General features: G+C 37.1%; 2 protein-coding genes across 5 annotated transcripts in view; one reads left to right on the forward strand and one right to left on the reverse strand.

Annotated features, from left to right (window-relative positions):
• Positions 1-73: 73 nt before the first annotated feature.
• Positions 74-17,127, reverse strand: LOC111345132 (G protein-coupled receptor kinase 3). 2 transcript variants are annotated; one of them, XM_088742593.1, is made up of 23 exons: positions 16,971-17,127; positions 16,791-16,867; positions 16,546-16,619; positions 12,154-12,255; positions 11,790-11,864; positions 11,341-11,402; positions 11,157-11,208; positions 10,968-11,059; positions 10,562-10,649; positions 10,335-10,416; positions 9,564-9,616; positions 9,294-9,371; positions 8,541-8,635; positions 7,568-7,675; positions 6,977-7,043; positions 6,749-6,849; positions 6,498-6,564; positions 5,863-5,958; positions 5,462-5,537; positions 4,832-4,912; positions 4,245-4,372; positions 3,296-3,421; positions 74-1,913 (listed from the first exon to the last, which is right to left on the reverse strand). In XM_088742593.1, the coding sequence occupies exons 1-23, from the start codon at positions 17,081-17,083 to the stop codon at positions 1,761-1,763; spliced, it is 2,046 nt and encodes a 681-aa protein (XP_088598719.1). In that variant the 5' UTR covers positions 17,084-17,127; the 3' UTR covers positions 74-1,760. The 2 variants fall into 2 exon arrangements, with proteins under 2 accessions (XP_088598719.1, XP_088598718.1); XM_088742592.1 differs by having other exon boundaries at positions 4,245-4,375.
• The window catches only part of LOC111345370 (beta-glucuronidase), a 20,828-nt gene continuing 6,341 nt past the window's right edge, over positions 8,676-23,162 (forward strand). For 2 of the 3 annotated variants that reach the window (XM_022952656.2, XM_088742595.1), the window contains exons 1-2: positions 22,028-22,249; positions 22,789-22,971. In XM_022952656.2, the coding sequence (XP_022808391.2) occupies positions 22,052-22,249; positions 22,789-22,971 (381 nt within the window). In that variant the 5' untranslated portion in view covers positions 22,028-22,051. Of the gene's footprint in view, positions 8,992-13,754; positions 13,876-22,027; positions 22,250-22,788; positions 22,972-23,162 lie in introns of those variants that run through there. The other variant, XM_088742594.1, reaches the window with a different exon arrangement.

Genomic DNA, 23,162 nt, shown 5'->3' on the forward strand with positions numbered 1-23,162 from the left:
CCTGGTAATAAATCAAAATTTGGTCCCTCTCTCTTATGAAGGTCTTATTGTCCAACATCACACGGCAACAGCGCAAATAAAAACTCCTTTATTTACTGTACTTTCTCAAAGAAGGCAACCGTAAGGTTTCCTTTCTCTGGAATACTTTTACAACGAACATGATACCTTTTAACTATTTCAAGACCACACAACCAGCAACCACAATCGTCACGGGCCCTGAGACTTTCTTACTTACTATGGCCCGTTTATAAGAATTGAGTTAAGGTTGCAAAGTCCCTTCTATTTTATGGAGACAGGAAATTTACTTAACGATGTCCGGCAAAAAGAAATATAAAAAGCCTCTAGATCAACATATACTGTTCTCTTTACCCTCTAAAATTGACTTTCGGAGAAGATTGATTTTTAAGTTTACAGAATGTAATAATTTGTGACGTTCTCTTTTCTTTAAGCTTTTCGGATTTGCTCTTTCGTTCGTCAATGGTCCTCGCCGATCATTCAATTGATATTTGGAGTTAGGTTGTTTACTCCTTCGAAAACCTTCAAAAACGCATTTAAATGCTACCCTATTTGCTATTTATTTTCTCAAACTGGGACAAATGCATAGCATTTATTTCAGATGATACCATTTAGCTTGTTACATATCTGAAATAGTTATTCCTTAGAGAAAAACGAAATTCTCCTCACTTTTTTTTTGTATTTGTCTAAAGAGAGCCAGGAGAATTTGGCTTTGGATCAAAGCTTAAGAACATAATCAAACTCTTCACTCCCCTGTTAAACTAAGTTTCAATGGTTACATCTTATTTCCAACTGATCACGGAGGTACCTTGTACGAGTGTTAATAAAAGTTCATCATTTTGCCGGCTAGCTAATAACTGAAAAGAAACCTTGATATTAGTTCATCTCTAAAGAAGTACTAGCGTTCCACACAGTTCGTAGAGTTTATATAAAGCTTTCTCAAGAATACAAATCATATACAAGGGCGAAGACAAAATTTCACGGCCATCTTTAAACAGCGCTACAATTTGATTGTCTTGCAAATAAATACATACAGCATCGACAAGAAACATTACCCTTTTCTGTCCGATCACGTCGATAAGGCTAAAAATTTGCCGCTGTGTCAGTTCGATGTAAATGTTTCAAACTTTTGTTTTTCATATAGCATTATTACGTCGATCTACTTGTATCTCTCTCCTTCAGCGAAAATCCATCTACAACACATCTACATTCAGAGATGAAGCTGGCAGAAACCTGTTATGTGTTACGTTAATTATTACTTACGAATTTGTACAAGTGAAAAAGTTGAAGAAATTTCATAATAAACCTATGGACATCATAATTTTCTTTCTAGTTGTCGCTGCACGAAGGGGTCTCGTACACTTTCGGTACTTGACAGAATCGATAAAGACGAAAGTAAAATGAATAAAATGACTGATGAATAATTTGCAACTTCGTGGGCAGCTTTGTAACAGACCTAAAACTACTGATAAAATTTTCTATACTCGACTCTTTATGATCCAAAACAATTCTCTTCCCGATCGCTACAGTACTGCACAATCTTCGTATCATACATACTTCGTTTCTTGAGTCGTAGACAGGCCATGTAACACGATGGATAATTGTTGCACCGATCATTACAAACCCTATCAACTGTGTCACGTTTTACCGTACTGTACCAGTAGGATTAAAGGCTTGATCAAGGTTGACTTCTTTGTATTTGTGTGTATGTACATGTTCGAGTGATTTGCGTGAGAATGAGCAGTTCATGGCGACACAGGGCCGTTTTCTTCTTTGCTGTATTGCGTGATGTAGCGATGACCAGAGCTCATAATTTTGGCGCCTGCGCGCATCATGACCTGCGCTTGCTGGAATGACTGTTTGATTTCCTTCATCCATTCTTGAAATTCAGTCTCGGTCTGAAAGTGAGGCGATAAACGAAAGAGAAATATGAAAAGTTCTTCAATTAATTCTTAATTTCATTAAGTACTATGCTACAAAAGCGAAAGGATACCGACCAAATTAACTTAATAATAATAATAATAATAATAATAATAATAATAATAATAATAATAATAATAATAATAATGGGAATTAAGGCAGCAGTTCCCAGGCTACGAGGTGAAGCAATATAACATCATTATGGATGCCCTCGGGGGGTGGTCACGGGAGCTGGATGTCATGATACGCGAGCTGGTGGGAGGCAGAAGCACAGACGTACTACGAAAGATGCAGAGGGCAGTGTTCTCGGGCACGCTGAATATTGCCCGGACTTTCAAGGTGGCAGTTTGAGTTCCTGTTAGAAGGAGGACCGTATACACAACGGAAAAGCTTTTTAGGATTAGTTAATGTACATTTATTTTTTACTCCATGGCTCACAGGTTACGGTTTTCGCCCTGTACTGCCTGATTAGAATGTAGCATTCAGTTGATTTCTCTGCGACAATAATAACACTACGATAAGAGTTACAAGAACGGTACCCTGGATATACAGTCCAGCAGCACAATATTATTATGGACGTGCTTGGGGGTTGGTCAAGAACTATGGAAGAGGGATTACGGAAGTTGTTGGGAAAAAGACGAAAGATGTGCTACGAAACATGCAGAAGTCTGTAGTGTCAAGTACGTTGAACATTGCGAGGACTTTTAAGATCATAACATGAACAGTAAAACTACAAAAGAAACTTTTGAAAGGTTGAACATTATAAGAACATCATACAAGCATGAAGTTTATTCCTACGTATGAATATTAATTTGAAGGATAGTTTTAAACATTGAAGGAAATTTAAATATTGAGTTTCGTATATTAGAAGATTAATCGACTTATGTAGAGAATTTAGTTTATAAGTTTTACAGTAATCTTATTCACAGAAAGTGACTTAGTTGTTATGTATATTAATAATAGATTGTAAATTAGCGATGGTATATTACTATTAGTTGTATCTTAAATAATTTTCCATGCTAGCAAATAGGTTTTTATATTTTTTTATAAGTGCAACGATGTGTAGTTTCATAGGTTACGCTGTGCGCCCGATGAAACTTTCTTTTCCTGGCATGCTGAAGTTCAATAAACTGCGTCATAATAATAATAATAATTTAATATTTATATTGCGCAAATTAACATGTGGATATGATCAAATGCGCGCATCACAACACTTTTCGGGAGACTTTGGCCGGGCTGCATATGCACGTAATACAACTTTCAGGGCCCGAAACACACAACTTGAACATCAGTTCCCGGGGTACCTGTTAACTGATAGCACATTTATAGGCCATGCTGCCCCAGTCGCGCCTCAACTCACCTCTGCTCTGAGAATATGATCCCTGTTATCCCGGATGTTAGTACTGATTTTTATGCATTTGAAACCTTTGACGTGCGTCTCTTCGACTCCCGTTATATTCTCCATGCACAAAAGACTCGGCATTTGCTGCAAGAAAAAATGAAAACAATAACACCAATCACCTCGCAGGACTTTCAATTAAAGTAAGAATAAGTAATGAAGAGGATCTGAGTCTCGGCAGCCCTCACAAACCCAACATATCAAATGAATAAAGGCTGATAGTTTCGAAAGAAACTGTTTGGGGCTGCGTCGGTGGGAGTAACGAAATAATTTGGATATATCAACAAAGTTGAAGTGGTAAATTGGCCACCGTAACGATTACAAAAGCTGACGTTTCGAGCGTTAGCCCTTCGTCGGAGCGAATAGAGGAATTGTGGGTTGTGTGTGCTTTTAAAGGCAGAGAATGGAGCTACGTTATTGGTGGGAACATGGCAACGAGAAAAACAAGAATAAATTAGTGGAATAAAAAGCGTTCGTTGATCCCTGTGGGATTTAGACGTCCGGTTTGAAAGATGAGCTTTTGTTCAAGATTTTTACGGCTTTCCGTGCTACCTAAGTGTAAGGAAAGACCACAGATTGCCATATGTTGCTTAGAATGATTAGGTAGAACATATCAAAAGCGAGAGAGAGGAATGGGCTTTTGGTGAGTTAGGCTTCTCTTTGTTTCAGTTGGGCTTGTCTTTTGTTTCAGTTGGGCTTGTCTTTGTTTGATTAATCGTTACATCTTTGGCGAAAACTCCATTCAAAAGAGGAAAACTTTGATACCGACTGACTAAGAAATCCAAAACCCTTTGTATCAATCATTGAAGATATGCTCCCAATTGATCTATTCAAGTGATAAGACCTTACGATGTCTCCCCACTGAAACTCCTTACATAGTGAAACAAATTAAATAAATCGCTCCGCTCACCCCAGCTTGCTCGCCTCGCCATTCCAGTCGATTGGGGAAGAGATGGAAGTACTTTCTTGGCCAGTTACTCATTAGTGTGCCTCCCAGCTTGTAAAGGTAGCCTTCCAACAGACGGTCTCCATCCTCTGCTACTATAACAATTGACATATTTATATGAGAATTAAGTGCTTTAAGAGAGTCGAACGTCCAAGAACACATGCAGTCTCGGGCCTCAAGTGCGCCAGGAAAACCGAACTGAACAACTGGCATTTGGGTTGGGTTTTGTATCTGATTGGTCGAAAGGGAAATCCGGATTTCCAAGACCAATTACATAGATATGAGGCAGAACCAATGCAATAAGGAATACCTGAACCTTCGAAACTAAACAGGAAATTGCTTAATGATTATTGACTGATGGCAAGAAAATCACCGTGTTACTTAGAAAGAACGTTGAAACAAACTGACAGAACACTGTATCACCAGAAAACAATTTAAAGCCTCCATTGAAGAACTTCATGAGCCCGGTATTTTTCGAGAAAAGTGACGGGTCCTTTGTCCCAGTGTCCCTTGAGTACTAGTGACACCTGCATCCGAATTATACTACTCACCCGTCATGGAATTTTGATGTTTCGCTTTCTTTTTGGCTTCTAACTTGTCATGTTCTTCGTTGACAACTTTGAATACAGTTTCTACAAATGTACAAAAAAGTTTAAAACAATGCCCCAAGTCACAAGCACACAAGAAACAAAAACCACATGCACTTCAAAACTGGAGATACTGAGAGAAAACAACTTAGACACTTGAAAACGTTCTATTACACATACAAATCTGGATAATGATGTACTTTGGTTCTTTTCTTCAAACCCTCGATTTTGACCACTTCACTGTGGAATAGAGGGGGTAAGTTTTCTGAAGAAACTGTGGAGCTGCCTCGGGGAGGTACTACAAGATGATTTGGTTTAGAAAACTCAGCTTTAGAAACTCTTTCCGGTGGCCAATTTACATTGTCAACATTTTTGATAACACCAAATTCTGCAGTAAATGGTTTGAACCCGGGGGTAACATGTGAAAGTGTAGTGTGAATCAAATTCTCTTTACTGCGGGGCAAGTGTATTGTCCATCGTATAAACCTTAACACAATAGCTTCAGCGTTACATCAAGAGGCTTTTTCCACGATTAGCCATAGGAAGATGTCAAAATGGATTTAACTGTACATAAGTGCGTGTGACATCCCTTACCAGCTATTTCTTGCTGCCATCTTTCTGACACAGTCAAGTTAAAGTCTTTATAAATCTCTTGATCTTGATCTGTCATCTAGATAGCAATGTTTATAAATTCACTTGTTACATCAAAGAGTTATTGGTTTTTGTAAGGATCGCTTTTATTTGAACGGGTTACCCGCTTACTAAGCCTAAATGGAAACGTTGTGCTGAATAAATTTGTCATTCAGGGGGCTTTTGAATCGAGTTTCATTGCCAAAGTCTTGGACATGGTAAAAAGAAAAAATGGAAAAGAAATAAAGCATAGACTAGTTATCAAGCAGATCCTACTGGCGTCCATCTCCTTACCCTTGGGCACCTAGCCTGTACAGCTTGTGATCTCGAAGGCATATGCTGCCTTACTTTATCACTGTGCCTACCTTAATTCCTTTGACGTCATCTTCATCGAATGAGCCGATATCAAACGCGTCAGCGGCATTCACTTCACCTCTTGGAGGCACAAGTGGCGGTGGATACTGCACAGACAAGTAAGCAAACAAACAAACAAAAATCATCAACAATGATCAACAAAATCTGTTATCATTTATTAACCTCAGCGATTTGGACATGGCAGCCTTTAATTCTTCAGAAACCCAGGAAAAGGCGAATAATAAAGAGTGACCTCATTTCAAGTTTTGAACGACTCGAATAATATAAACAATCTGCACATTCAGCACATTCAGCACCATTGCAACAGTTTCATCAATTAAAAGTCAGACATTACGCATGTAGCTGTGCTATTCGGAGTACCCTGTACTCCTAATGGTACTCCGAAAGAAGTGTTCAACATCAAGAAGTACATTTTACAGAGCTCAGGAGCGTCCATTATTAAGGCTTTGATCAGAAACTTACAACATACAATTTGAAAACGGTACCTGGAACTAATACTACTCACTAGCATAAATTTGAATCTTCGTTACTAAGAGTATTCAAAGAATGTTACGCAAAGTAACCGCTGACAACTGGTGTGCTTAGGTATACACCAAATGTTTGTGTTCGAGACAATGCCTCTCACCTTTAAGAGTTCAACTAATTTCCAATCATTACTTTTGAAAAACTCGTGTTGTCTCACTTCTATAGCCCTACGAAAGAAACACAATTTCAAGCTTCCGTTTAGTAACTTAGTTACAATCCCTCAGCCTAGTGGAGTTCTCTTTTGAAGGTTTTTTTCTGACTCCTGAACACTCGTCCAATGCTTTGTCCAAAGACTGACCGACATCGGTCTCTTAGACTCAAACAAGTACAAAGATAAAAAGGCAAAGTTACCCTGAGCCTCTGCACCCAAGTCTGCTGGGGACATCTCTGTTAAGGAGACCAGCGAGTAGGGACTTCATTTCTTCAGAAAACGATTCTGGATATTCTACGTCCTACGAGACGAATAATGACGATGCTAGTTTAGCCATTCACAGACGTTTTTTAGAAGCCTTCTCTAGTTTCCAGGAGGCACCAAAGTCTCTCCTAACAAGAGGACTCAGTTTTCGATCATTTACTTACGTAAGTTAACGTTAATCTATCGATCTCGTGCTTGTCTTTTGTTTTGTGTTGTCTGAATGGACTATGCCTGCAAAACGAGGGTAAAAAAGGATTAGTGTCTTCGGTAAAGAAATCAAAACGGCACATTCTTTGGGAGTAATAGCATAAAACTAAGTCACCCAAGATTTTTTTGTGATGATAAGAAAGGGGGGGAAAATATGGCTGGCGAGGTGGGTCATTATGTCCAGGCAAGGGAACGGGGTCGATCTTGAGAGCTGTTTGCTGAATTTAGTATTTCCGTTGCTTGGTTCGTCGTATTACTTAGAATCAAAAGTGCGAGCCCCAACACCCCTCCTCTTAATCCGCCAGTGCTTTTTCGTTCCCGAACCTAAGCTAGCACTGACATAGCAGCACATGGCAAAAATAAGGGAGGTGCACTCACGAGAGATGATTGGCTATTTTCACTTTCAACCCACCGCTCGTTTCCGCTGTTTTGCCGCTTGAAACTTCCTTACAATTACTTGCTACGCAAGCCAGCGCTGTCACGCGGTCATGAAAGAAGAATTTCAAACAAGTACAGTACAACCAAAAGAAATTCAATTATGTACCTACCCTACGAGCAATTTGAAGAGCATACAGCCGAGAGAAAACCAGTCAGCACAAGAGTCGTATGCTTCACCCTTCTTTAAAACTTCAGGCGCCATGTAGCCATGTGTTCCCCTAAAGACCAAGAGAAAGGAGAGAGAAAAAAAAAAATCAAGAATAGCCAGTAGGAATTCAAAGTAAAGACAAGCAGAGAGCCTAAGCATGGAAAACGCAAGTAATGACATCAGACTTAATTTCATTTTCAAATATGAGTGGTTAGGAATGTAACCCGAGTTACGAAGCGAAAGAAAGCAAATCCAGAGCATTCCCGGTTCACTTTCGACTCTCAATTAACTATAATGATAGTTTGGAAAAGCTAAAACCCAAGAAAGCAGGGTCCGACATCTCCGCTAGCCCGGTAGCCCGAGGCTAGTAAAAATTTGGTCGGGCTAGTAAAAAACCACGTTTAATAGCCCGCTGGCTGGTAGGAAAATTGAAAGAAATTAAATATAATTAGTTTACTTGAAGTTCACAGTTGATTAAAAAACAAGAAAGACTAAATTGTAATGATAATACCAATAAAGAAGGCACAACCCTTTCATCTTCTGGCGTCTTTTTTTGTCTTGCGTGTCGATCGTAAACATCCTTAAATCCGAGACTCTACGCTTAATGGCCAATGTCTTCCCCAGTCTTCTCCCTACCGACGTTGCGATGCCTTGCACATCGCTAAACACGATCGCTTCGCACTTGAAGCGATTGTACCATTCTTTATCATTTTAAAAGACCAATAAGTTTAGTGGAAGATTTGCATGTTTGGGGTTGAAGTAGACCTCGAGGGAAATTGATCCGGGCTACCAAGTTGTGTTTCAGGCCAGCACATTTTAGAAATCAGTTGCTCGGTGGCTAGTAATGCAGGTAGATAGGTGTCGAACCCTGGAAAGTATATCTAACACGAAAGGCATCCAATCTTTCGTGGATTATTAACTTGCTGATCACTTACACACTGGCATGAGGCTTCTTCTTTGAGAAATCACAGGCAAGTCCAAGATCTGATATTCTCACGTGTCCGTGTTCGTCCAGCAGAATATTTGCGGGCTGAAATATTAATCAAGGTAACTGATTAGATTAAATCTTAACACAAAAGGGCGAGGACGTAGAATATCAAAATGGGGCGACGCACAAAACAGATTTCTTTCCGGCATTAGACTCCTTGTTGCAAAGAATGGAAGCCTGGGAAAGAGTTTGCTAACCGTGAAGATTTTCCCGCCAATGTCTCCGATGACTAAATGTAAATTAGTCACGTGGTAGCCTACTGCTATCCAAACCAAACACATCACAATGGCGAAAGTAAAGGAAAATTGAAGGGAAAGATAACAGAGAACGTGCCTAACATTCTTGATTAATGAAGGAAGGATCGAATTTATGGAAATACGAGGCCCACTTGTGCACATGTAAGTACCTCAAAATGACTTAATTTCATACACCGTGAATGCAAGTTTGCAGCTTCTAACAGCACAGAATTTTCACTGCTTCGCGAGAAATTCATCTTCTCGTACTGCGAATCTACAAACGCTACGATGTTTTTTCTCCCCCTCTCTCGCTGTTGTCGAAAATAGGTGCAAACATTCTCAACTATTGTAATTACTCAATACACTCTGACCTGTTGAAATGGAGGAGAAAAATAAATACAAATACAAAATAGAAGACTAAGGAACAACATAGTTTATCAAATGAAACTTTCAGCGCCTGTTACCTTTAAATCTCTATAACAAATTTTTCTATCGTGCATGTGCTCCAATCCCAAAATTATTTCTGAAGCATAGAATCGTACCTGAAATAAAATATGCAGGGAAAAAAACTGTAAGCGCAAGTTCAACAACCTTACCTATTCATTCAGTATTAATTTCTTAAAAAAACAAAATGTGCTGCCTCTGCAGTTTATTCAAGCTAGTAACTCAAAAAAAAAAAAAAAAAAAATCTAGTTTTAATTGGGAAGCTTTTACCAAGAGTTTCATAAACTTACATCATCTTCACTGAAGACACCATGTTGGGACAAATGATAATGCAAATCACCACCTAGAAAATGGGCAAAAGTTGATTGGCACAAAAAAAGCTTTGTCATTAAATAATACTTTTAAGGTGTCTTGTGCATCTTGAAAATTAACCTTATTCTGTTGACCTTTCCATTCTTAAGATCTCAAATTCAGCACCTTCCATTGTCCTCCACACATTCCCTATAATCCCAACTGAAAAAACCAGTGTTACTGGTTGATCACAATATTCCCTTGCTGATACATTTCTTTCTTCTTGTCATTTTTCTGGTTTGAATCTCATCATTGAATAAAATCTCACATTCTGATTGGTTAACGAAGTGAGGTATTTAGCGTGGAATTGTGAGTTGAAAACAAGGCTTTGTGATGTTGTTTTGCATCTTTGTATACATGACAACTGTAGGTAATGCTGTTTTCTTTATTTCTTGTTTTGAATCAATTATGTGATTCATAGAAAATCCTTTACTTGACTCGTGAGTTTTGCATTAAATTGCTCTTGAAAACCAATGTTGCATGAGTTGCTTTACAATTCAGTTTTCGCAAGCAATTTAAAGTGGAATTCCCTCTTCAAATAATGAATTTTCCTATAATATTGTATTGATATTATTAGGTAAAATTATTCATTTTACCAAATAATATGCTTGCATCTAACCATTTGTCATGGTTAGATGCAGGCAACAGCACACTTAAATCAAATTTCCTAACAACAACTAGGAATATCAACACCAGTTATAATTTCCTACCATTCATTAAGTCCAACACAAAACAAAGTTTGTCTGGAGTTTGGAAGGCATAGGTCATACACACAATGAATGGATTATTCACCTGTAAAGTAGTTCATAACAACAAAAAACAGTCATTTTAATTCAAGTTTCAAATATCAATTTACTAAATATATAAGTTTTTGTCCTTATATTTATCAATCTATAATTGCTTCTCACGTGTAGAAAAAAACAGAAGCTGCACTGACCATGGACAACATTATTCTTTCATTCAGTGCCAGTGTTTCTCCCTGTTTCAGTTTGATTCTCTTCTTGTCAAGGCATTTCATGGCATACCTATCACAAAAAGAATATAAAAAATATTCCATTTAATCTAAGTTTCAACTTATCATAATTAGTTATCAACACTAATGGTATAGCCAACTAGTCACAGACTAGTAGAAATTCAGTTTTGGCTCATGGTTTTCAATTTCCACCGGCCAATTTGGCTAGTAAACAAACTGAAATTGTTGTAACATCTAAGTTGTCACTAGCAAATTGGCTAGTAAGTTGAAAAGTTAGTGTCAAGCCCTCAGTTGAATTCAAAGATTCCTATTTGACTTGTCCTTTCTAATCCAAAATATCCATTCACAAAATTACACAGTTCACTCTTACATCTTTCCAGTGTCAGCTTTTCGGCATCCATAAACCTCTCCAAACCCACCACGACCAATAATTCTATGTACACTAAAGTCATTCATGGTTAGCTGTGAAGAGTAGGAGAAAAATATTTCACACATGGCAAGGCCCTGCTTAAAAATCATATCACTAAAACTGCTTATAGTACCTTAAATGCATACTCACATTAATATTAAGTTCCACATTTTTCCACTGACAAAATCTGACATATCTATCACTGTGAACAAACAATTAAGGAATTACTGAATCAGAGATAATCAGCAACAAGAAAAGAAAGTTAATATCTACCATGATGTAATATAATAGTTGTAACATTTGCTCCTGAAGTTTAAGGCTACGAAGGACTTACCTTTTCAAGAACTTCTGGAAGATTGACCCTCTTAGGCTGTTTCTGATTTCCAACATGTATGGCTAGAGCAATTAGAGAAAAATTTTTCAGTACCAATAATTGCATTGAATGTCTAATGTAAATAACTTAGCATCAAAGTGAAAAAGTCTAAAATGAACTTAATTCTGAATGTGAATGAACTCTGTTGCATGTAGCATAAAGCTAAAGTTGATAAATAAAATAATGGGAAGGATAATGAAATGACCCAACAAACAAGTCAACACATAAACAAATCAAAAGGAAAACAACTGTTGCATAATTGTTTCGCAAACTGAAATGTAGATAATTTTATTTCATAGGAAACTGACCTTCTTGAAAATTGTGTGACTAAATTTGAACTTGGTATAACAGCAATAGAGACAAAAATAACTAATCAATTGTCAAGACAGTACCGCTAAACACATTCTTACCTCAAACAGTGTAGATGGAAGCTCTTTTTTTGTTATTGAACTCTGCACTTGGTCCAGAGCACTTTTAGAGAAAGACTGTGGTAAAAAAAGAAGAGGCAATACATGTACTTCATTCTTATTTTCAGATTTTGTTGTACAGAAATTTCTACTTAAAAAAATTCCCAGAATTTTAAAGGACAATTACATTGCCTCATTAGTATGAAAATCTAGGATAATGATAACTGTATCAATAACGATAAAAATGGTAATTATTACACGATAAGAATGACAACAACAGTGATACTCCAACTATTTTTTACCATTGCATACAAGTACATGTTATGTAAAGCTGCATAATTTGGGTGTATGGTGCTAAAACACTTACATGAGAACAGGCGAGGAGCTCAATCATTATATACTTGTCAAATATTTCTCGAGCCATCTTCAGTCTGTCCTCTTGGAACTGTAGTTTTTCATACTCTCTAATCTGCATTGATTCAGAAAAGATTACGTTTGTTTTAATAAGTTGTAATTACTCTCCCATTTCCAGTAATCTCCTCGCATTGGTACAAAGTAAAAATCATACACAATGTAAAAGTTCTCAGCGGTATTAGGTTTCTTGATTCTAAACCATAACTAACTAAATCTTTTAATTTGAGTTTTTTTTTAACTGAGTTGTACCTCATGATTGAATTAAATAGTATCAACAATTAAAATAATACTGAACAAAAGATTATACCCAAGTATATGATTCGGGCCCTGCAATTAACCTAAAGCTATATGTTGACTACACTTATTGTAAGGTTGTTAAATAAATCAAACTGATGAACTACAAATCAGCTGCTACATGTTGTTTCTTACAATCGCATTCTTAGAGTCTTTCTTAAAAGAGGAAATTAAATTGAGTCCTTAGAAAAAAACACCAAGAACAGATTAGTGATAGGTAGTACTGGTGATGTCAAGTGAGAATATGTCAAGCATTGGACTAGTGTAGTTTACAATTGTAATCAACAAATAAATCATATGTTGCCATGAGTCTGTTCTGTAATAGCTCACAGATGACATAAAAATGGAGTGAGAACAAAAAAAGGAATTAACGTTTTTACCACATTCTTATGTCTTCTAAGATCTATTATTGGAGAGATCCACAGCAACTTAAAATTTAATTGTTACATATCAATCTAGCATCATAAGCATAAGCCCATAATTCTCTGCTCCAGTCATAAAAAAATAATCTCAAAATACAGTGCATTGAAAGGAACTTCACTGTAGCACAGGTGGTGTATGTTTCAGCTGTCTCTAAAATGTAGCTGCATATGCAAGGGTAACTTCTCACTGTGCTCTTTATCAACACTGACCTAAATCCAAGATCTCTATTTTACTAAGAATGTTGGCTAGTTAATGCATTAGCTGCCCATCGACTCTACAAATTCTGAAGTGACTCAAAGCATCACTTTTAGTGGCATACTTGTCCATTAGAGGCTACCCCTGGGTGGAAAGAGGGAGTGTGCAAGTTTGGTATCTTGCCCAAGAACAAAAACCAACCAGTTAGACCATTGCTGGATCTTTCTACTCCAATTTCCTTTGCAACAAAACAATCAAGCTACTATAACTACCTTGTCTGGTTGTTTATGTGTGAGAGAAATCAACACAAGACTACAGCTGTACTTCCTAAAATCCACTTAAATCATGATTATGCTTAAGAGGTTCAACAATCAACATCAGACAACATCTTTGATCTAAGGTGACTGAATTAACTGAGAGGAGCAAGAGAGAGTTAGACCCATAAGATCACAAAATGTTTATTGTTACAAGAAAGAAGACCATTTGCACTGTAATCTTGACTGTGAAATCAGAGGAATACCTAAGAAATAAATATTAAGGGAAAACATTTATGTGGCATTTCTAATATACAACTCGGAAAAATCATCCATGGTTACTATAGCTGAATAATGAAAATAACTGTAGTAGTTATCTTGTTTATAGGAACATGAAAAAAAAAAAAAAAAAAAAACATGACCAAGAGAAGAGGTTGGAAAAAAAAACAGATGTGAATATTCAGGTGAAAAACATTATGCATGGTGCATAACAAAGTACCTTTCTTCAGGTTAGTGTTTTTATTTGGCAAGGTCAGCTTCATTAAATATATAGCACTAAGCAGTTTTCTTACTTGACTGGAACACTTAAAAATCATAGACAGACTGCTTATTCTAAGAAGAGCATTTTAAATGGAAGCATTTCTTTGCATGTTTCAGACATTTTGTTTGGATTAATATCTGGTTATTTCATAAGGGGTAGACATCTCATCCTGGCTCAAGACTAAACATTTAATCAAAGAATGTCACTCATAATTAACACTCTAAATAATGACAATCTGTTACTATTTTCTCAAAAACAGTTCAAAGCCTTATAGTGTTTGGCATAATATTGTTACAGTCTCAACTTTTATTGTTGTAGTGTCACCATGTCAGTGATTTTACAAAAAAAGGATTCAAATGTCAAAATTTCATAGGAAATGTAAATCAAAGAAGCAAGTCGGAAAAAGGTGACTGTATGATTCCTGATCAAAATAGGATAGACTTTAGGATAAAAAAGGACTAAGGTATAAAACATACCTTGGAAAACCCTTTAAAACAAAGTACAATTGGATTCGGCCTTAATTAAACAAGGCTGGTTCAATATTCAGCCAGCCTTCATTTATCAGAACATATGCAAATAGTTTATCTTCACCTGATTGAATAATTTTGCAAAACTTGACTTGCATTTTGACAAATTGTGCCAATTTTAATGTCATAAATAATATGTAAGATTACAGTAGGTCCTAAAAGTTAATGGGTAAATCAGCTTTCCACAATCTAAATTTTATACCAAGTATGATAAAAGTGTGAAATTTTGACTAATTTTGTCTACAGAACAGACTCACAAAAGGAAAAATTAAATAAAATTTGATCACCTGTTTGAGAGGAGTTTTAATCACGGGTAAACAAAAACAATTTGAAATTACAAGAAAAGTACCAAAAGACATATACTACAAATAACCAGGCAACACAAAATACATGAACATATTTTCAATGCCTCATGCATTAAATCTCTTTCAACATAAAAATTTCAAAATACTGAATTTACAAACTATTAGCAAATAACTAAACCATGTCCGCAAAAAATTATATTGTCGAAATTACAAATGTCATTTTTGTAAACGAATTTAACCCAAGAGGTATACCATCCATTCATCTTTAAAGTAAAATGAGAAAAATTTCCACAGCATCTAAATGAGAGACAACTAATTCTAATTCAAGACCTCTGTGTGCCATACACTCATAAATAATTCACTAAAGAAAACCTGACTTTGAGGGTTCGAAATTTTGGCGAAAGTATCTAACCAAAATCATGAAACTTCTATGGGATCTTGTTAGGTCGATATTTATGGGTGATCTTCCTAAGCTACACGAGCTAAACTACAATCAATTTAATTGTATTACAGTATTTTATGCTGCGACTCCATGGAAGATCTTCCATATTTATATTGAATCATGCGATGGCCAGCACGACAGGGAATCGCAACAGACAAAAATTTTCTTAAAAAACGTTCTTTTGTCTCTTTGGCTTTTATTTTGACATAAAGTTAGAGATGAAAACGCCATAAAATTCTGTATAATATCCACGAAAGAGGAAAAAGCCATGCGCACCCTTTTTCATAACAGAAATAAGAGTGCACTTGATAGATGATTTTCCAGCAGTATGCTGTGTTTACATGAATAAATTCAAGCAAGTAAAAGGAGAGGTGTCTTGTTTTGAATCGACCAACGATCCATCATCCAACATTACTTTGATCTCTCATTCGAATTGCGAGTAGAAAACGACTGTAACGGTCTTTTGTCAAAAAATGATACCAAGAATCGAGTTTCAATATGCAACAATTGAGCCAAACGTGTTAGGTGTCGATGTCAAAGCTATTTACTCAGAAAAGCAAAACAAGTCTAAATTCAATTCGACGTTACTAGGATTTTAGGAACTGTATATTTTCACCGATTGCAACACCACTCTAATTACAGATCGTAAAATTTAAGCTCCCTCGTTTGTGGTAAATGTTGCCATTCGAGCGATGATTTTACCGGTGATTTCCTCGCGACATGACATATAACTGGTCACAACCGAGGTAACAAAACAAATGGTATAAAGGTAGGTCTAAGGCGAACAACAGTTGAAGTTCCCTCTCTACGAGGAATACCTGCGTTTGCATTATTTATTGTAAGGTATTGCGCGGTGAATAAAGTACCAAAGTACAAGCAGGAAGAATGTTTGTATAGTCTGTGGTCCGCGTGGATAAATCTTGCGTACCCCTTACAATACCACGCCAATCTACACTTCCTTTCGACGTTAAGTGAACACAAGCCTTTCAAAACAACAAATACTGCATATTCTCTCCTGCAAGATGATGCTGATGATCAAAACGGGAAGAGGAGCTAAATAGTTCAAAATCCGACCCGTATTCACAGATCGCTCGTATATCCCGTCAAAACACTCCCGAATTGTAGAAATCGCTTGTGTATTATTAGCGTTAATTTGAACACAGTCCAGCCAGATTATCGGGAGAAATTCAAGGCTGAATTTGATCAAACTCTTCCCTTAAAAATAAACTTGCAAAACCAGCATCCGCCCACTCAAGAAATATTCTACTAAACCTGCGGCTGCCTATTAGCTTCCTGCGCTGAGCTAGGAAAATATATAGGTAAATAAATATATTAATGCAAGGTATAAAAACTCGGCTACTCACATCTTCATAAAACGCTAGTTGAGGGACTGGTTCATCGCACTGAGTTTCGCAGAATTCTTTAAAAACCAGGTATCCTTGATCATAAGAATAAAATAAGGTCATGATACATTAGGGGACACCGAAAACATTCAAAATGAATTGAAGTAGTGTTCGCCGACATCAAACATTCTGCTCCTTCGAGAATGCGCGTAGGAAAACACTGTGCAGCTGAATGATCCATTATGTTTTGGCATCAAACCACTTACCTATCCTTTGGTCGAATATTTTGTCGAACTGCACCTCTCCCCTCTCGCTCAAATACTTGTGCATTACATGGTAAACACTGGAAATATAAAGCAACAACGCTCTCGATGAAACTAAATCCTGTGGTTAACAAACTCAATCCAAGAGATATAAATTTAAAGCGATCGCAATAATCTACGTACGATGGATCAGGCAGGATGATTTTCTTGCTTGCACGAGCCGCAGGCGTGGATTTCGATTTTTCCATCGCCATTAGGTAGGAAACATCAGCCAAAACCGCCTCTAAGTCCGCCATCTTGGCTGGGCAGCTTGGTTTATCTTGCAAATTTCGTCTCGCGATGAACATTTGCGAGCCCTTCATTACAATTTGCTCGCTTGTCATTGGTCAGAAATAATAGGCCACGTGATCAACCATGATGGCGGCCCATTTGATGGCAGAACGGGCAAAAGTCAATTACGGCTTCCTTTTCACATCGTTGCTAAAAGACTTTATCTTTGATGTGTTTTATTAATCTCCTCCAATTGTTTTCTTGGAAACATTAAGATTTTTTTTTTAAGAGGACTGCAAATGAAACTTTTTGTAACAGACCGCTAAACGCACCACTGGCGACCTGCTAGACAAATAACGCCAACACAACAGAGTGGCTTTGAAACACTCTTCAAGTGTTTGTTTTTGCAATATTAGCATTGGACGCACGCATAATTTCTAATCAAGATATTGGCCTTAGACACCTTTTCTCTGCCTCTAATATCGTGACTTATTAAAAACTTCCCAAGAAAGTAGATTTGGATAATTTTTAAAGAGTTCATCGGCCATGAGGTCGCGCAATTCTCCCAAAAGACGTTCAGTGAAAGTCTGCAGAAGTGTTATCCTAAAAAGTGACACTAAGCTTTGTATCAGGTTTCTTGGGATGGTGTAAAGTTTTACTTTCGTAGTAAAGTTAGTTAATATTGTACATCAATCGATGTTGATTCAAGGGCACGCGCAAACTAGGTTAAGTTTAAACTCAGCCTAACCTGAAATAGGCGGGTAGTTTGTAAGTAATTCCAAGGGGCACAATATCGCTATCTAGCGTTCATAGTCAATTTGACTTCATTGTAAGGAGTTTGGTAAAGAATGACAGGAAATGACTTAATTCAACGATGGAAGTCACTGTAGAAGGTAACCCTATTGCTTCCACTTCCTCAGAAGAAAACTAAAGGATGTTGACATGTGGCGTATATTTTCCCGGAATTACGTTGCTTACGAGTAGACTCTCGAAGGCGCTGTGGTATTGCGCGAAGAGCTTGTTTACTGAGTTATGATATATTCTTAGTGTGTACAGTACTCACTTGCGTAGGCAGGGTAGAAGTTGACCCGCCTTAGGGTGACCCACGTAACTGGTGTAGCTATGACGCTCCAACTTATCTGTTATCAGCCCGTAATTGCATTTGGTCAATATTTAGTTTAGTCTTTAATTTTCAATCAGCGCTATTCATTCTTCTTGATCAATGATTCGTGAAGGAAGTGTTTTCATTCTCTTCACGAACTTTGAGAGTCGAGAATTAAGTAAACGTTATCTTCTTTGAAAAAATTCGCGGATGTTACATTATCAGATCTGATCTGATGAACGTCACAGTCTTCCGCGTGTGACTTTTTCTTGATTTTCTTTGACGTAATGACTTGATACTATTACAGATACAGGGGTGGGTCAAGGTCTGTGCATGAAAAAATTTGAAATTTGCGTTAAAATTTTCAAGTTTTAAATTAGCAAATTTTACGACCTTTTCTATCTCTAGCCGTTGTTGTTCCCATATGCTTTGCCTCTCTTTTAGGCAAGCAAACTTTTTGCGCTTTATTGAATTCACGTTTGCGTTAGCTTCTCTGGCTCACAATTCAGTATAGCGATTGGAAAGAAATAACAGCTACCATGAATGAAATTTACTATAAAAGTCGCAAGAGCAAAGATAAAATACGACTAAACTTTAAGCACAGCCTGAACTAGGACAAATCAAAGAGAGCATCAATAAGGAAGTCACAGGTGTATAATCTGCCCCGTAGGCGCTCAATGTAATAGGTCCCAAGTACAGTAAAGGTGTGCTTTCCCATACACCTGTTCCTTGTGTGATGTTCTCATTGAATGCTTAAAGCTACGCAAGCAAGCATATTTCGGGAGCACACTCAACAAAAATGTCTCTTCTTGTGGTTGCTGCTGTTTTGTTTGTCGCACTTTTTAAATTACTCAACAAAACTGAATTTTGTAATAAGCAAACTGTTAATTTCTTCTTGACGCCTCGTTTGATTTGCTCTCCTCTCAGATCCCTTTCTTGTTTCAGCAAAAAAAAAATTATGAAAAATTTTTTATAACTGAACGCCAGTTTCATTGTCTTTTAGTAGTATCTTGTATACAGAGTCTCAAAGTCTTTGGGTCAACGTTTGATACAATCTGAAAAGAGTTTGATATCGTTCTCTAATTCGATAAAAAAAAAGCAATATCATTTCTAGTATTGAAATAACAGTGGGTAAGTTGGTTCTGCAGGTTGGACCGTCAACTTGTGCGAACACTCAAGGGATCATTACAATTATGAATATTATGTATAGAACAAAAATAGTAACGATAACACAATAACTGACAAACTGTCTGTCTATTTTTGTAATCAATTTTTTTCAGTTACCATGTATAGCACCCGTTGTATTATTACGCTAGTAAAGGTACTTACAACTCCTATCAGCTTAATTAAAACGCATTCCAGAATATAAAAATAACATGCTATCGATGCATTATGGTATTGTAATAGCGACTCTAAGGCCTTTATACATAAAATCGCCTAAATATATCCCTGGAAATTTTCAAAAGTCAGCTATCCCAAAATTCTTAGAATGTCGCATATCCCTTCTAAAATTACCATTAATTTTAAAAAAAGCTAGGTCAAACTTTTCAGATGAGGGAGTTGAAAAAGCTGTGCAAGACAATGTGGATGCATAGGTTAATACATATAATTTTTATATTTATCCCGAACATTCTGCCGCGAAAAAGCTGATGTTAAAGAAAATGTTAAATGTTTCAATTTTTCCCTAAATTTCGTTATATCTAGATATTTTTCTAAATGTCTCGGTATTTTCTACGCATCCAACGAAGTATGCAAGGCCTGGTACTGACAAGATTTTAACAATCACTGTGATTAGAAAATCGATCAAAGTTAAAACACTTTGAAAGAGTATTGGTTTGTGATTGCTGCCCTAAAGATCCTTAAAAGCTTAGGACGACGTTCTTTGTCAGCGCAGCTGATATCTTGAATTGACGGGACGTTTGATCTTCTTGTTTTTCTCGAGAAACTGACAGCTGTTTCCTCGGAAACGGCTGCGGAAGTGATAATTCATTGTCAGAGCTGGAATGTTAATAGCAAGAGATAATAACCACTGGATAGCTATCATAATTAAATCTTTTTTCATATCCATACTTTATGAATGCTCGCTACGAATCGAGAATGGAAATTGACAACAAGCTGCTTGATTGAGAACAAATGCGAATAAATTTATGCTAATTTTATCGTTTCGATGAATATCCCGCTGAAGATGTGGGTTTTAGGCGAGAATCTTTAGATATGAAATTGCGTTGACCTGTGAAATTCGTTGAGACTGAGTGTCAGAATATAATGACCTGAAAATATAGTCCATGACATGTTTTCATTTGTAAGTGAAACTTCACAGCAGTAATTTTTTGTTTTCAACTTAAAAGGATTTCTATGCTTGTTCGTGACACGGGAAAAGTCTCAATGGTTCTACCTGGATTATGTGTGCTTTGGTATGAAGACCACTGCCTCGTAAAAGCTACTTCACTTTGTTCAAGGCTGCTGAGGAAGAATGCTGATTAGCTGAACTGGCAAAAACTTTAAACATCTATAAACAAACTTATTAGTATGTTTAACATGACAAATGATAGCATTAAACTGTCAAGAACACCTGCCAATTACCACCAACACTGCATGCATGTAAGCCGCATGAAATTAATCATAACAGCGTGACCATGACTTTGAAACGCGTGGGGTAAGAAGCCGCAGTTATGAGAGCATAAGAACCAATTTGGTTACTTATTCAAAGAACGCTACCTGCGTCATCATCGTTTGCGTCATTTTTTCTTTATGACTTACAAACTTATGGAAGAAAGAGGTTAAAGAACAAAGGCGGTAACTCTGAGAGGCGACCATAAAGCAAAAATATGAACTTGAATTTAATGTTATGATATTGTAACATAATGCAATAATTATATTTATATTTTGAATTATCTGTTGCAAAGCGGAAATTTGCCTTCAAAATGTCGGAAACCACAACGTTATTAGTTTAGCAGGATAGGAACACACTCAATAAAGTAAGGGAATGAGATACAAAGATTGACTTAACTCCTTCGGGGCAAAGTGTATCCGGGCGTCTTTCCTGCATCTTATCCCAGCTGTCTACCGCTACTTCGCTTAACGTACAATAGATCAACAGCTTGGTTTGAAGCAAAACCTGTTTAACCTTTAAAGGGTTTTTAGTGACATTTGATCCTGAAAATTTTGTAGTATCAGCAGTTCATGATGATAGTTTTGATCCTCTTAATAGAGACTCGTAGGCTGTGGTTGCCAAGGGGTAAGCTGTACCTGCGTGCTAGTTTTGACAATTTATGACACTGAGTTGGCGTGGAAGACGCGCAAAGACAATATTTGTATCTGTTGAAAAAGTTTCAAGAGGAAACAGTACACCTTTTCTCTGGTCTAGCTTCTTTTTCCTTTGCTATCCTATCGTGAACTTTTTCAGACTTACTTCTCAACTTATTGTACGCTTCTAATCACAGAGCAACATTTTGTCAATTAGAGTTAGCTACTTAGCATTGTTGCATAAGTAAGAAATGTCATGAGGTTAGAATTGTTTTGTTAGAAAACTCGTCAATTACCAAAAAGTGACTTACGGACCGTCTACGAAGTATATGAAAACAGTGGTGCGTAGAGCAACTTTTTCTCTACTGATAAATAAGCGTGGAGGACATTTGACAAGTATGACATGCTCGTGTTGAATTACCCATCGATCCTCCCTAACCTCCGAAATCAAAACATACTCGGCAAGAAAGTTCCTTCAATCGAACAGGCTGTTATTTGTTTGTGATGTTGGACTGCCAAGACAGAAAAACCATAACTAAACATCCTTTTGTTTACTTGAACGGCGACATGTGCCCAACAGGTGGAGGGGTAAATTAGCTTTTGCGAACGATAACAACGGAATTTCTGAGGGAAGACAACAAACGGAATGTCGATGACTTGTCAAACCTTTTTATTTATCTTGTCTCTGAAATGTCTCTTCGTAGAGGGTTTTCTCCGAGGTATGCTGTACCCCAGGGAATCCGAAACTCGGCAAGTGAAATCTTTGGACGGGATGTGGGATTTCCGTGCGGATATTTCCTCAATCGGGTTCGATGAGATGTGGTATTCCTTGCCCTTAGCACAGGTAAACAGCAGCTACACATATGTATTGCTTTGATTCACGGGCAAAATCTAATCAGATTACTTGACCAGACAGATACACTCCCTAAACGGAAAAAAATGAGGTTTGAACAGAGTGGACTCACGGGAGAAATGTTGAGAACCATTTGCTCTGAAGCCTTTCACTGTTACATTTTGCAGAAAGCTTGACTGATTATCTCTTAATTCATACATAATGCTAGATTCCTGCAAAGTCTTGTGTCAGCACTTCCCGCAGACTAGATGCCCTTTCGGTTATCTGATTCAATCAGGTTGTTAACCCAGTTCAACATTCTTCTTACCAAAGGGACAGAAAAAAAAATCATTATTTTGACTGAAAACAATATCATCGAAAGAAAATTCAAAACTCCGTAAAGATCGTATATTAAAAGATTTTGATTGAATCAGTTATCACATCATCACCTGTTCGCTCGAAATTTATCGAATTTTAAGGAATAGTTTCTTTTTGGTCACTCCTAAGAGTGAAAGGATTAATACTCATCATTACGTTATCAATTAATGCAGGTTGGCGATGTTCTTTCGATGCCTGTTCCTTCCAGCTATAATGATATCACAGAAGACCGCTGGCTTAGGGACTTCGTTGGCTGGGTGTGGTACGAGAAAGTATTTTATGTGCCACCATCGTGGAAATCGGTCTCCAAAAGAGTGGTCTTGCGCTTCGACAACGTATTCTATCGTTGTAAAGTGGTACGATAATTGATAAATCTATCAGCAGTCTTTATTATCGTGTCAATCTTGCTTGCAATCGTTCAACTTTTTACGCTACAGAACCCTAGCAATTAAGGCACAAAGGAGATTACATAGCAGGAGGAATGGCTATCGTATTTCAAATGCTAAAGTCAGAACTTCCAAAGGAAACAAAACTTAAGCAAAAATCA

This window comes from Stylophora pistillata, chromosome 13 (assembly GCF_964205215.1).
Source record: "Stylophora pistillata chromosome 13, jaStyPist1.2, whole genome shotgun sequence".
Lineage (NCBI taxonomy): Eukaryota > Metazoa > Cnidaria > Anthozoa > Scleractinia > Pocilloporidae > Stylophora > Stylophora pistillata.